General features: G+C 37.3%; 1 protein-coding gene across 1 annotated transcript; it reads right to left on the bottom strand.

Annotated features, from left to right (window-relative positions):
* Positions 1-271: 271 nt before the first annotated feature.
* TRIM23 (tripartite motif containing 23) lies at positions 272-14,452 on the bottom strand. Its single transcript, XM_065739802.1, has 11 exons — positions 14,336-14,452; positions 13,971-14,133; positions 8,453-8,574; positions 7,414-7,692; positions 6,697-6,879; positions 6,370-6,585; positions 5,243-5,377; positions 3,223-3,352; positions 2,996-3,106; positions 1,448-1,572; positions 272-1,109 (listed from the first exon to the last, which is right to left on the bottom strand). Exons 1-11 carry the CDS (start codon positions 14,450-14,452, stop codon positions 930-932), a joined length of 1,761 nt encoding a protein of 586 aa, XP_065595874.1. The 3' UTR covers positions 272-929.
* Between the last annotated feature and the right edge of the window lie 6 nt (positions 14,453-14,458).

Raw genomic sequence — 14,458 nt, 5'->3', positions numbered from 1 at the left:
ATTTTTAATGTAGTATCACTATATTCTATCCATAAATAATTCAGTATATGTACACTTACAAAAAAGCACCAAAAAATCCCCTAGGAAACAGCCTGCCAAACGCCATCTGTCTGCATAGTACAACACTATCTCCATCAAAGTTGGACTAGTTCCATTTCACTTCAGCCACAGAGCCTGTACTATTCTACATCACATTTGAGTTTTGTTTTAGTAGCTCTTTTGGGGCTGATATTGATGGTGGACAGTGACGATTAGAAGGCTGTTATGTCGTGTTTGTTCACAGAGATTTTGGAGGGGCTCAACACTTCTTGCCACACTCCTACTAAAACTAGACTGCTCCCCACTCTCAGCTTCCTTTGCCCTGTTATCCTCCTTTACAAACAGGAACAGGGAAGCTAATAAATAATGCACGACACATTTACCATTAGCAGAGTAGCTGCATGTAATTTTCAAAACAAGCTTTAGATTAATGCCTGTCTTAGATCTAACAGTAGCATCATCTGTTTCTGCCTTCCGGACAGAGCTGGCTGTTCTAATACTTTGCAACGGATTTTGGAATAGTTTCTAGGGAAAACATTTCCAAATCACTCAACATTTATCTGACATCAATTAACTACTGTAACTTTGTTATGATTATTAGATAAACTCTAACTTATTTCGTAAGTGAAACAAGCTAATTCCACCAAAAGGAATTTCAAGGCACATCATGTAACTAGCCCATTTCACTACTTGTACACATATTGAGTTTGAAAAGGACCAACTCTGCACAAACTTAATGAAGCAATTATCTGATCTTGTATGAAGTCTTACACTTTTCTGTAACCACCAAGTTAAAGGAAATCCCCTCTTCAGACAGCAGACTTGGTTACAAAATTCTAAATCATGCAAACAAAACAAAATTGTAAACTACAAATTTAATTGTTCTGAAATTAAGCCACATCCAGGACACCGGCAGCCACTAACTGTCTTGAAAGCCAGTCTAGTCCTTCAAAGAGTCCTGTACCACTCCGAGCATCACAACCCTGGATATACCAGCTACGGCCACAGCACAGTTTGTGGAGACTCAACAGTTCTGTAATCTCTTCCACTGCAAGTGCACCTGCTACATCCTGCAACAGAATCAGACAGACTCAATTATTCTTCTGCACTATATTTGTAAAGGATTTTTAACTGATGTCTTCAACTGAAGTTATGGATCACATGAAAGCTTTCCAAACACGAAAGTCAAACAGTTACAAGTTTAATATACCTTACAAGAAAACAAAAACAGACTACTGAATCTACTGAGTACACCAGCATCACTTACTTTACCAAAATTAAATGTAAGGGGAATGTTTACATTTTATCCTTTTCACAACACCATTCCCTTCCTACAGCAGAGAATTCAGAAAGTTTGAATATCATAAATTCAAGCAAAGAGTAAGAGTGAAAAAAAAATCACAAGTACCTGCTTATTAGCAAAGATCAAGAGCAAGGCATCCCGCAATTCCTTCTCTGTTAATAATTTTGCAAGTTCGCTGTGTGCTTCACTGACCCTGTCCCTGTGACTACTGTCAACGACAAACACCACTGCTATAAAAGAAAAGAAACAACAAGCATTTTACACTCATTTGTATACAAAGGGTAATGTCAGCTGAAAACCACAACTTTTTTCCTAGAAGCATTCTACGTCAAATTTCTCAGCAGTGCTTAACTTCACTTTCAAGTCCAGGAAGACTGAGAGATACCATACATGCTTATATAATTCATACAAAAAACTGAAATTCATCTTATAACAAAGAAAAATTCTGCAGTATTCAGTCTAGTCTAACATAAGGCTTTTTGTTTTTAACTGTTCTGCTCTGAAACCAGATTTAACCCGTGTGAATTGAGTATCTCTATTCAAACCATTTTTGATTCTTTTTTGTTCTACAGACTCCCATACAACGGTTTCAGTTTGACTTAGCTGGCTGTAAAATCTAAGAAGTCAAACCAGTGCTGCTTTCCTGAGCTAGAGACTATGCATAATAGAGATTTCCATAGACCCAACACAGCAGCTGAAAATTTTACTATGCACCATAAACGGTAATCACAGTGCCAGAAAACTGAAGAATTCTGAGGCAGAGCTAGGAAACAGAATTTAAACTCCTTCTATTTTAATAATAAAAAAAAAACAACAACCAAAATCAAACAAAACCTACAGCAGATACACATCAACCTAACTGATTACTCTCCATCCCAACTTACAGCTCTTCAAAGCAGACATAACTACTGGTGTTTATAAGGTGAGTTTTAAGAGGACAACAGGAACACAAAATTCCTTAAAGTTTGTAAGGATGATATGATTGCAAACGTTGAAATTTACTACAAAGGATAAATAATACATAAAACTAGACACTTAAAATCAACACTTGCCATTCCTAAGTATTTCAGGCAATTCACAGCATATTAGTGAAGAGAAATCCCTTTCTGGATTGGAAAAGAACAGTTGAGCACTTACAGAAGGATAGCACTAATTTCCAATCAGCAATAATGAAGTTTACTAATAAACTCTTTGATTCTGAAATCTGGAATCTGAAGTCTACAATACCAAGTACAGAGTAAAAAAAACTTGGCAGAATTTTTTAAGTTGCCAACTAGAGGCTCCTAAAGACCAAGTGTTTTCATTTCCAGTGCTATTTAAAGTTTGTATCTGGCAAGTACTATTTCTCACTACGCAAACTTTGGAACATTGTACCTTCTCTGTTGTCAGACAAAGCCTCAGATTCTAATTTTGTGTGGCTCCATGAACTGTCTGATGGATTTATGTAGAGTGCACCCCCATCACAGTAAAAAACTGGATCAAAATATTTAGCTCATGAACCTAGCATCTGAATTTTGCATTAGATAAAGTTTTTTTTTTTTTTTACAGTTATAAGTTTCCTACTACAATCTTTCTGGCTCTGAAATGTAAATTCAGAGAAATTTACAAAAAAAAAAAAGAGAAAATATGGTTTAAAAGTTTCATTAGTCTCACCTTGGGTATTGAGATAATAATGCTTCCACAAGGGTCTCAACTTGTGTTTTCCTCCTACGTCCCAAATAGTAAATTTCAGATTCTTGTATTCTACTGTTTCAACATTAAAACCTAAATTAAAAATATTCAAGTTTTATAACCGTGTTCCGTATGAATGTAAAATAACCAAATTCCACAGACAAATAAAACATTCACAAAATTCTTACATTTAAATTGTTGCGACTAACCTATTGTTGGAATTGGCTGCATGAATTCATCTTGCTTTAACTTAAACAAAATAGTAGTTTTGCCAGCTCCATCTAATCCTAGAGTGACAACTCGAATTTCCATTTTTGGTCCAATATGTACCCTGTTGTCCTAGAAGAAGCAGCACACAGAAAGTTAAGGATTTTCTAATTTGAGTTGCCTAGGATATAAGATGCTTATGTTCTCACTAATTGTGAAGTGATTACGTGGACGAACATCAGAAGCACAAGGCACAGTCATCACCCAATCATCTCCAGGAATAACACAGTCCACAACATCGCAACTTCTGCCTGAGTTTTTGTGTCCTTCAGAAAGACATCCAGGCTCATGCTTGTTTATATTTCAAGTTCTTTTGTCATGGGGCTTTGACCCAAGAATAAGTTTCTCAAAGCAACTAGAATTCTCAGACCTGAGAAATCTGTTGGTTGTAACTTTTCCATTATGTTTTCTCATAGTATTAATACTTACACCCTACAGAGTTATTCCACTGTCAAAGGCTCCACAGCTATACTTCACTTCAAGACATTTCCTATCTTTTACAACTTGACATACTTCTGCAGATTCTCAAACTCCTCTAATTAGATCTAAAGTGTCAGAAGTATCAAAATCCGGATAATTTCATAATTTTCAAAGATGAAATAGTATTGAATGATTAAAACAATAAATAAAACCAAAGAACACATACACAGCCCAAACTATCAGTGAACACGAGGCTACTGCAAGACATCAATCAGTAAATTAAAATAAACATGTAGATCACTCCAGATGTAGTGCAGTATTATAGTGTAGTTATTTATTTCCACAGAAACTTTGACAGCTGTCAAGAACACACTAACACTGCGTAACACTTAGCTCCATCTGCACTTCGACATCAGACACATAGGTTCATAGGTTCATAAGGTTGGAAAGGACCTATAAGATCATCTAGTCCAGTCATCCTCCTATCACTATCCCTACCCAACTACTAAATCAAATCCCTTAGCACCTCATCTAAACGCTTCTTGAACAGCGCTAGGGATGGTGCCTCAACCACCTCCCTAGGCAGGACATTCCAGTGCCTGACCACTCTTTCAGAAAAAAAATGTTTCCTCAGGTCTAATCTAAATCTTCCCCAGTGCAAATTCTGGCCATTCCCTCTCATCCTGTCGTTATTTATCAGGGAGAAGAGGCCCACCCCCTCCTCACCACAACCCCCCTTCAGGAAGTGGTAGAGTGCAATAAGGTCTCCTCTGAGCCTCCTCTTCTCCAGACTAAACAATCCCAGCTCCCTCAGCCGCTCCTCATAAGACTTGTGCTCCAGACCCCTCACCAGTTTTGTTGCCCTTCTCTGAACACGCTCCAGGGCCTCAATGTCCTTCTTGTAGTGAGGGGACACAAGTCTGTCACAGTCCCCCTGCTGCCATCTGTCACATCGCAACAAAGTTTAATGGAATACTGGTGGGGAGGTTCGACCTTCACTGCCATAGTTCCAATATCCTCCTCCAACATCATGGACCAACATAAAATAGGAGGCGTTATTTTCAGAGCAGCACCCACTATTTTGAATCATACAAACTGAAATATACATTAACTCAAGTTTTTAAAATGTAGCTGCACAATATTAAAAAAATGAAATAAGTACTCTGTAGGTTTTACGCATGGAAAACGAACTGTTAGTCTGAGATGAACGCACAGCACATCAGGAATGCCACCAAAGAAAGGTGATTCTGGAATTCACAAATGCTAACCTAAACATCTAAAGAAAAACAGCTGACACTCAAGCAAAGCGACTGATATAGCCCATGTTAAATGTTGCTTTTTATACTACTTCTAGCATAGTGGTTTTGCTGCCCCAGCAAGCACTCATCTTGTGATAACATGCTGTAACTTCATGCTGAACTGCCTCCAACTGCCACAATAAATACAGCACTGCAATGAAGATATGTTATTCTCACTTTCATTTACAGCACGTCTTGAACTTCATAAATTGGGTAGCTACATTTTTCATGAGATTAAAAATACCTTTGTAAAAGTGACAGGTATGCTTGCATCCAGCTGGACATGATCTGCAAGTTCTGTGAATTGTTGCTGCTGCTTCTGCAATGTCTCTAGCAGCCTTGTAATTTCCTGTTTGGCCAACACTACCCTGCAGTCATCCTAAACAAAAAACACAAAAGCATACTTTTCTAGTAATTTATTGAGTAGAACCAAACAAATGTAAACACAATAACTGGAAAGAAAACAAGCTTTCATTTTAAATAGAAATGCTTTAGTTAAACAAGTATTTACAGAAAAACATTTAAAACATTAAAAAAATATATAGGTTTTGTCATTCTTTTCTAATACTAAGCAGTTCTGTGTTCTTTAAAAAACTTATAATTGATATTCATAAAGGATAAGAGTTCAAGGAATAAAAGAGAGTAAAGTTCAACAATTAGAATATTTATACTATTCACACAATTTCAGCACCTGAAATACAGTTGCAGCTTTGCAGCACACACTAACATAATTCATGAAACGGATTATCAATATCCAGACATTATTGACAAGAAGATTTGCAAAGTTAAATGTATGTGTGACTAAGCAATCAGACACTAAATACAAATAAACTAAAATAGTTACTGCAAGTAACATATTAATGAAGCAATTTCTCCGACTCAATTCATTACACGTGCCATTTACTTTTTGTTATCATAATGAGAATAACATACCAGACAGTCTTATACATTCACGTTCTTCATTTAATATGACATTGAATTACCCATGCTTCAAGAACTGTAAGAGCAAGACATCTAGTATAAAACTGTCTTTTCCTATCAGCCTCACGTAACAATTTTCGAACACTTGTATCAGCAACTGCAACTATAAAATCCTTCCCATAGATCCCATAGACTTTTTCTTGCTTCAGTTTCACCTCTGTTATAAAAACCTCACTCACAATCAACCAAAAGTTACTCCAGACTACGGAATCATACCACAGAATTTATAGCAACTGGAGGAGTTGGCTAATCTCATGCTATATAGTTACAGTTTTAAAATTGTAAAAGGAAAGAAAATGAAGAGTACCACCTAACCTTCTTGTTTGTAGCCTGAACTTACAATTCATTCTATTTCTTCTGACAGATGTTACAGCTCACTTGCCAACCTACCTGCTGTAAAGTTTTTTCACAATGAAGGCAAGCTGTTGAAACCTGTGACAACAGGATAGTCATATCTTCCTGTTGTTGTCTAAGCCAAATCAACTTCTCTCTGACATGAGCATCAACAACACTGAGAGCCATCTCCTCCTGACGACAAAGGGTTTCATGAAGATCCGAAAAATAGGCTCGGACACATGAGCGAGCATTCTCTGCAGTCCCAGGTACCTACAGTGTCACAGTCAAGAGATCAAGAGGATTACAAATATCATACGACCGTACGAGTGTATTTTTCATTTTCACATACACAGGAAAACAAAACAAAAAAAGATAGCATACATGTTCTGTATGGGCCATTCCAACTCCATCTTCAACTATTTGTTCTCCTCCTTCTATATGCTGAACTATTCCAATTAATTTTCTGGAATAATCTGAAATTTCTTCTGTGAAAGTTCTTATACAGCGGGCCATGTCAAAAATGGATGCACGAATCTGGTTTGCTTCTGGTTCCAAGACAGAATGCTATTAATTAAAAGCAATGTATCAGTGATCAGGCGTAAATATCTTCTTTAACCACCTCCTACATCTTAATAGATATAGAGTATGTGAATTAAGTAAATTACATGCATGCATTATTCAGGAGCTACACATTATGCTAAGACTAAGACAGGCAGTTAGCAATTACATAAGTAGTAAACAGGCAAATTTTTGTTTGTGCAAGTATTTATTAAAAAAAAAAACAAAAAAGGGTGAATGGAATGCAACCAGTTGGGTGAACCAACGGCAAGAAGAATAACAACTTTCAGGGTAAGCCATTTAATACTGTGAGAAGTTCTGAAAAGCATCAAACTTACACATAAACAACTTAATGTAGTCTTATCCACAATGGTTGTTCTTGTAACATTTACCTTGACAGTTCTCCAAATAAAAAGGAAAAAAAAAAGCATGACAGTACTTCTATAAAGACACATCAAGATTCTACTCTCCTTTCTTGAACTGGATAAATAATATGCAACTCACTCAACAGTACAACTAGTAAAAGATTCTTAGCAGTACCTTATGACCTTGATGCTTCCCATACTCCTTGCAGACACAACACATGAGAGGACTGGCCTGACAATCCTCTTCTAAACAAACAAACTCAATAGCATGCACTTGGTGTTGGGAGCACATGGTCTTCTCATGAGGCTTGTCAGCAAGAGGTACACGTTTGTGTTTTGCTAGTGTCTTTGTAGAATGAGTAAGCTGAGAACAGTCTGCACATAAGTGAGTGGCACAAACAGTGCAATAAACAGATGCAACATGGGCTTCGTCTTCATCGCAGCGAATGATACTCTAGAAAAGTAACACCAACATAAAACAAAATTGTTAATATTTGATACCATTAACACTGGAAAAATCAGAAGACCTGACATCAATATAGACTACTGTAAAAACCTGTCTTCTTGTTAAATAACAGTGATAAAAAAGTCACTTTACTTTAGGTTCCAGTATTATTGTAGAGGGGTATTGATTGAGGAGTTCATTGATTCTGTAAATGTGAACTTCAGCAGATGTGAAAAAGCTTTTGATGCTAAGGTAATTCAGGGTCCAGACAACTCCTTCAACACAGGCATTATAGAATGAAGAATGAGAAAGTTACAGAGACAAAACACAAACAGAAAAATGTGCTTAGAATAATGACCTGCTCCTAAAATTGCACTGCATACTTTGTGCATATCAGTTGCTAATAAACCAAGGTGCTTAAAGCCATCCTTTTTGTTGAAGATGCTATTACACAATGCAGTCATATCGAATGACTATAAAAGGCAACTATCTGGAAAGAGCAGCTTTAAAGTCTTTAGAAAGAGTTGTTAAGAAATTCCAGAAACTCCTCTAGAATTATTATAACTGAAGTGTTCTAATGAGTAACTCCCTTAGTGCACATTAGTCAGTGCGCATTAGAATTTAATTATGAAGTCATTACTGAAAATATTGATATTAGATACGGAAAGGAAACATTAATGAAATTATACATAACAAGAAAATGTCATTTTTTCCATTTCATCTTTTAAGCAAATGTAGCAAAGTTATTTGTTTTTTTCAAAACCTGTACCTCTCCAGACAGACCAATGGCTTCTTCTGCTGTCCCACACTGCCCAGGAGGCCCATTCTGCAATCGCTCCAAGAGCTCCAACAAAGCAAAATTCTTTTTCAATCCCCAGACACCAGAATCTCCTGTTTTTGAGAAAGAATTAAATGAAGAGGAGGAAAATGCCCAAGCAAATAACATAATGAGAGTTTTAGAAACCACAGGCAAGATTTTAACAAACATTAAAAAGGACATAAATCCAGTGAGATATCACAACCACTCTGTGTGAGCTCACAATACCTTTCCATCCTCTTCCATCATGGAATTATTTACTACTTATGCAGATTTTCCCTACTTAAGAAATGCCATTTATAAAATAATCTGCAAAAACTAACAATGAAATGCCAAAAGGAGCACAAACTATAATGTTTATCAATTAAATTTAAAGCATTTTGCAGACTACGTATAGTTACCATTTCTATTGTACTAACAGAAGGTATGAAGAATTCACTAACCTCATATTCCTTAAGTCAGAGGATACAGTACCTACTGAAGACCTCATCTCAGCAAAAAACTGAAGGAAAATGAAAACAATATTTGGAAAGAAGGACCTATGTGGAGAACTATCTGATACAGTCATATTTTCTACAGAAAATCAGAAGTTCACTTCTACACCTCACTCTGCAGAAGACTCTTTGTCCTGGCATGGGGCAATGTGAGAAGAGTCTGGCTCTGTCCTCTCTGCATCCTCCCCTTCAAGTATTCTTTCAAATTGATTAAAGATTCCCTTCTGTCTTCTCCAGCTGAACAGTCACTGCAGGAAAGTTTCTCCAGTCCCCTCATCATCACAGTTGCCTTTTGTTTGACACTCCAAGGCATGTCCAGGTCTTTCACATATTGGTGGAACAAGAACTTAATGTAGTGCTCCAGTTGTTTCTTCACCAGTGCCAAGAAGAGGAAAAGGATCACCTCCCCTGACTTTCTGTCAACACTCCCAACACAGCCTAAGAAACTGGTAGCATTTACTGCTTCAAGGGAAAACTAGAACCACAAGATGCCTCTTCTGAAAGCTGCCCTTCAGCTAGTTGTTCCAATCTCTCTCCTATCACTCTCCTGAGAGAATTACTTATTTCTAACGCAGGAAAATAAACATCTAGCACCTTCCTCTAAGAGTTATTACATATAATAAACTAATAATACTTATTTAAGAAAGCTGCTATGGAACATTCCTAAAACGGGATGTTTGCTGTTTTCAAAGACCAAGTATACAGAATCTGAACATACAACATCTAGATAATTATGTTTGATTAACTGCTGCAGCCTGACTACCACTCCTGACTCATGATTACAAACTTTTAGTAAATTTGGTAAGCTGGATATCTGTTTTTTTTTTAAAGGAGTTCGGTGTGGAATTCTCTACAGATTTCTTGAATGACAGAGCTATTTCTGCATTTTTTTAAATTCAGAGGCCAATCTACTTTTGAATGTGTATACTGCCTAAACTGTAACCATGTTAATGCAGAATTTGGGATCAGTTTAAGTCACAATTAACACTAACAAGGTTATTCATATACACTGCATACAACCAACAGGTATAGGTTTAACTACTAGGAAAGCAAAGAAGTTGTTTCCCGCATTGTAGGGATTTTATTATGATCTGGTTCACCAAAATTAGTAGAACAGTTAATAAATAAGCTAAACCCCTCCTAAAAAACATCACTGAATCCATGAATGCTTATGATTTCACAATAATTTTCATCAACTTTTGAAGCCACATGTCACAGACTAAAGGAAAGGTCAAGTAATTAGTTAATCACCATTCAGTAGTAATGTTGGACATAACAGAACACTTCTACATACTGGCACCTCTTTTGTGCACTGAAATATAAGAAAAGTTCTGTCACACAAACAGGGAACTGACATATATACATTCATGTAGGTAAGTAAAAGCCTGGAAGTACCTTCTGTTTCTAAATACAAATCTGTATACTTGATATAGACTCATCTACTGAACATTCATATTGTACTCTTGAGACAAGAAAAGGCAGCAGCATTATCTAGAGAAAATTGCACAAATGCACTGCTTTTGTATTTCAAATATTTATAGTCCAAGTAAATATACCAGCGTAAGACTATAAGTTGATCCATCGGTGCATTTACCCTATTCATTAAGCCATTTTAAAAATTAAATAAAATGGCTTGTCACTTTATTCAGTAATGATTTAAATGTTGCTTTAGCCATGAAAGCAGAAAACAACATTTTAGAAAATAGTTCCAGATTCTGGAAAAAAAAAAAATCGGGGCTTCTCTTAATTCAGGTGCAAAGACATGACCTCACAGAACCTACAACCCCGTTATCTCCCCAAAAAGAAGGTCCAGTCTATTTTAATAGTCCAATTCTCCCAAGTGTTGTTTCAAATGTCCTGTATTACAATACCCTGCAGTGACCTGGTAGCTCTACGTCCTCTGTGTCCCTCTGGAGTTTAGATGTCATCTCAGTTAACTGAGACATTTTTTTTCCCCTCAATACTGAGAACTGCCAGACACGCATAAATTTTAATATATTTTTTTCATAGATTCTGAGAGAGACTTCTGAACACTAACACCCAAAAAGTAATTACAGAACAGCATTTGGATGGTTCTCTTCTATATTGTTTAGAGTAACACTATCCCATACCAAAATGACTGTGCACAAACTTCAGTTACTACAGTGTAATACCTGCACATTAACAGCACACCCATACAATGAATGTTAATGCTTGAGTAGCTCTCAAAGATACAATGAGTCATTAATCCAGAGAGCCATTAATAACAGAATATGTACGGACACACACTCACCAAAAGGATAAACCTATTTATCAAATACACCTATAGAAGAATTTTTAAGCAAATACTGGATAAGGCCGAAAGATGAAGAAGCTGTTCTATCTTGATAGAGTACGCTATTAAAAAAAATTAAAAGCCAAGAAAATTTCCTTAATAAAAAGTTCTCCCCTTTGTTTACATTCTAGTGTCTGATTTTAATCATGTTATTCTCCTGTTCCACAATGCCTGTTGCCATTCTGTCTTACATTCTATTTTCTAGGTCAGATTTTAAGCTTGTTAGAAGGAACAAACTCATTCTAATTCTTTTAAATCACTGCTGAAATTTGCTAATATATGCTATGCATCATTACTACACTGATAACCTTGGAGATATGTGCATGCATACAAGGGAAGTTTGTGCCCATTACAAAACAACCACACAATCTGACTATTTCTTCAATAAAGACGAGTAAGACATGAATAGCAGGAAGCATGACTGCCAGGAACGAGACAGTGACTGAGCTGTGTGAAGATACTAAGACGGACTCCTGCCCACATATGAATAACATTTTCAAGAGGATGAAGCTTGTATGGGAAAAAATGATAAGTAACAGGAGGTAACAGGAGTAACAAAAGAGCCACCTGCATCTAAATACCCAAACAAAGGAGAAAGTATATTACACTATAGCCACATTCTTTTGTGCAGCATTTTGAAGTTTTATCTTAGCACTCCAGCAAAAGAATACATGAAGTACGCCAATGGAATGGATACCATGATGTATGTCAAAGTCTGAACATGTTAATTGGACAAGCTTTAATGACAGGAAGTAGTTCAAGCTCTGTAATATTATGATGGCAGGAAGAGTTCACCTGAGCTACAAACTCTAAAAGGTTTCCTTCACAGAGCTGCTAAGGTAAAGTGAAAAGCCAGCATTCAAGGCTATGACATAAGCACGTCCTTCTTCATGCTTAAGAATCCTTCTGAATACTTAAACGTAGAGTTGAGTGATTTAGTAATAAAATCTAACAGTTGTAAGAGCTGTAAGGGAAAACAAGTAACTATCTGCTTAAATGTGTAGTATAAATATCTACTAGCTTAAAAGCATACATAAATTCTGTAGTTAGTAATGTAACAACTTGTTCAACACAGGCACTCTTATGCTCCAATTACACAGCTCTTCCTTCAACCTAGATTTAGTTACTGAACAGCTGTCTTGAGTTTAACTCATTAAAAAGCAGAACTGTAACTGCAGAAATAGGTGAATGTACAACTTATTTTCTAACAGGCACTTAAATGGAGGCGAGGGAAGAACCAGAAGTTGCTTTTATCATGTGCAGGGTTGCCATGCCTCCTTCCCAATTCCACTCATTAGGGCACTGATTAGTGCGGTTCTTTTTTGAACCACAGCTGAGATTTAACTAACAACAGTAACAGGGCAGACAACAAATGCACAAGATATTCAAAAAGAGATCATGACAAGATGCCTTCCACAGTACACCACATTTTTATATGCTTTAAGTATTATTTCCTGAGACACTCCTTACAGAACATATTACATTTGGCTACAGACATCTTCTGCTTTAAATCACCAAGCAGAATATTTTTATTCACAGAAGTACTTTGACTCTCAAGCTGTTTTGCTAAAATTATCCTTTTTTTTTTTCTTTCAATTATCAGGTGAAAAACACAGCAAGGGCTTCAAAGAAACGAGGCTCTGCTCTTGGATTACAAGACACAAACACCTGTCTGACAATGAAGTTTCACAACAGCAAGACTGATACTTACTCCCTATTAACACATACTTACAAGAAACCTTGTACAGCTGTACAGTCACAGATAAAAAAATAAAACAGAGACTCTTTTCATCACATATGTTCCACAGCTCCCACCACAGACAAAACTCTACTGTCATAACTTTTGTTTCTATTAAGTGCCCCAGCATTCCTCTCATTTCAAAGTACATATTTATGCTAACTTGATAATTGTATGTTTATTTCAAGGATTATTACATTTGAGATTTCCTGCCCCATGGATTCTCTTCCATCCTAAGATTTTTATTCACTGTGCTACTCAAACCTATTGCAGTCAGTTCTGATCGAAAATTAACCTTGGTACAAACTCTTCTAGAAACTTGTTTTCTCTGTAACCCTATGTTGAAAAGACAATTACAAGCATGTGCTATCTTTTGCCCAAAATAAACTCGCACTATGGAATAAAAAACATATCTGATCCTTTCAAATACTCTCTAGAGACATTCCTATAGTAATAAAATCCCTGTAGATGGCCTGCCAATTTAAGTTATCTCACAATCAGAATTATTGGGTACTTAGGTTTGTTATTCCATCACAAATCCACACCAATTTTTTTTGACAGAAAAACAGCTTATATAACATATGCTTTTTTTAACGTTTAGGACAAGAAGAAACTGATATCATCTCAAGAATCTTTAAACAGGGATTTGTAAAAGACTGGCCACTTTGTAAGTACAATTAAGGTGTTTGCAAGCCTACATTCGAAGAAGATAAAAACTGTTTACTTAATTTTTATGAGATCTGCCTTCTCTCAATGAAAAAAATATTCCACAGTACAGAAGGAATGCTGGAAGACAACCACCACAACTAGCATATTCATGCCATTTGGCTCTGCACGTTATTAACACACGTTAGCTAGACTTGCAAGCCTTTTAAACGTCCTGGGTTGACTGGCCTTAACATATTCAGACTTCAGCTTCCTTACCCAACTCAGTAACTTGTCGGTCGAAAGGACAGCGGACAGCTCTGCCGTGAAGGGGCAGGCGGGTCAGGCAGTCATGGCAGACAGTGTGGCCACACAGAAGGAGCCGCGGAACTTTATCGCCTTGCAAAGAGAACACATCTTCGCAGACTCCGCATTCAAGAACCTATGATTTCAGAAAAGACAACATTACCTGCTTCCAGGCCAAATAAACGATAAAACACAAAACAAAAAGGACAAACGGCAGCAGCACCCAGCAGCCCACGCCGGAGGTGCCTTGCGTCGGGAGCATGGCACCATCCGCCAAAGCGCGGGCAGATCGCAGGCTCGAGGGCGAAAAGCAGCGCGCAGAGCGCAGCCCGCCTCACCTTCACAGCGGCACCGGCCGAGCCACGACTGTTGCCGGCTCCGCGGCTGCCGTCCGGCCCGGCCCCGGCCCCGGCCCCGGCCCCGGCCCCGGCCTTGTTTACAGCCAGGGCCGCCATCTTGGA

The sequence above is a fragment of the Cyrtonyx montezumae genome, unplaced genomic scaffold (assembly GCF_038088225.1).
Source record: "Cyrtonyx montezumae isolate F1298 unplaced genomic scaffold, pur_monq_1.0 scaffold_25, whole genome shotgun sequence".
Taxonomy (NCBI): Eukaryota; Metazoa; Chordata; class Aves; order Galliformes; family Odontophoridae; genus Cyrtonyx; species Cyrtonyx montezumae.
The sequence above is the reverse complement of the archived record's forward strand: the minus strand, read 5'-3'. Positions and strand labels throughout refer to the sequence as shown.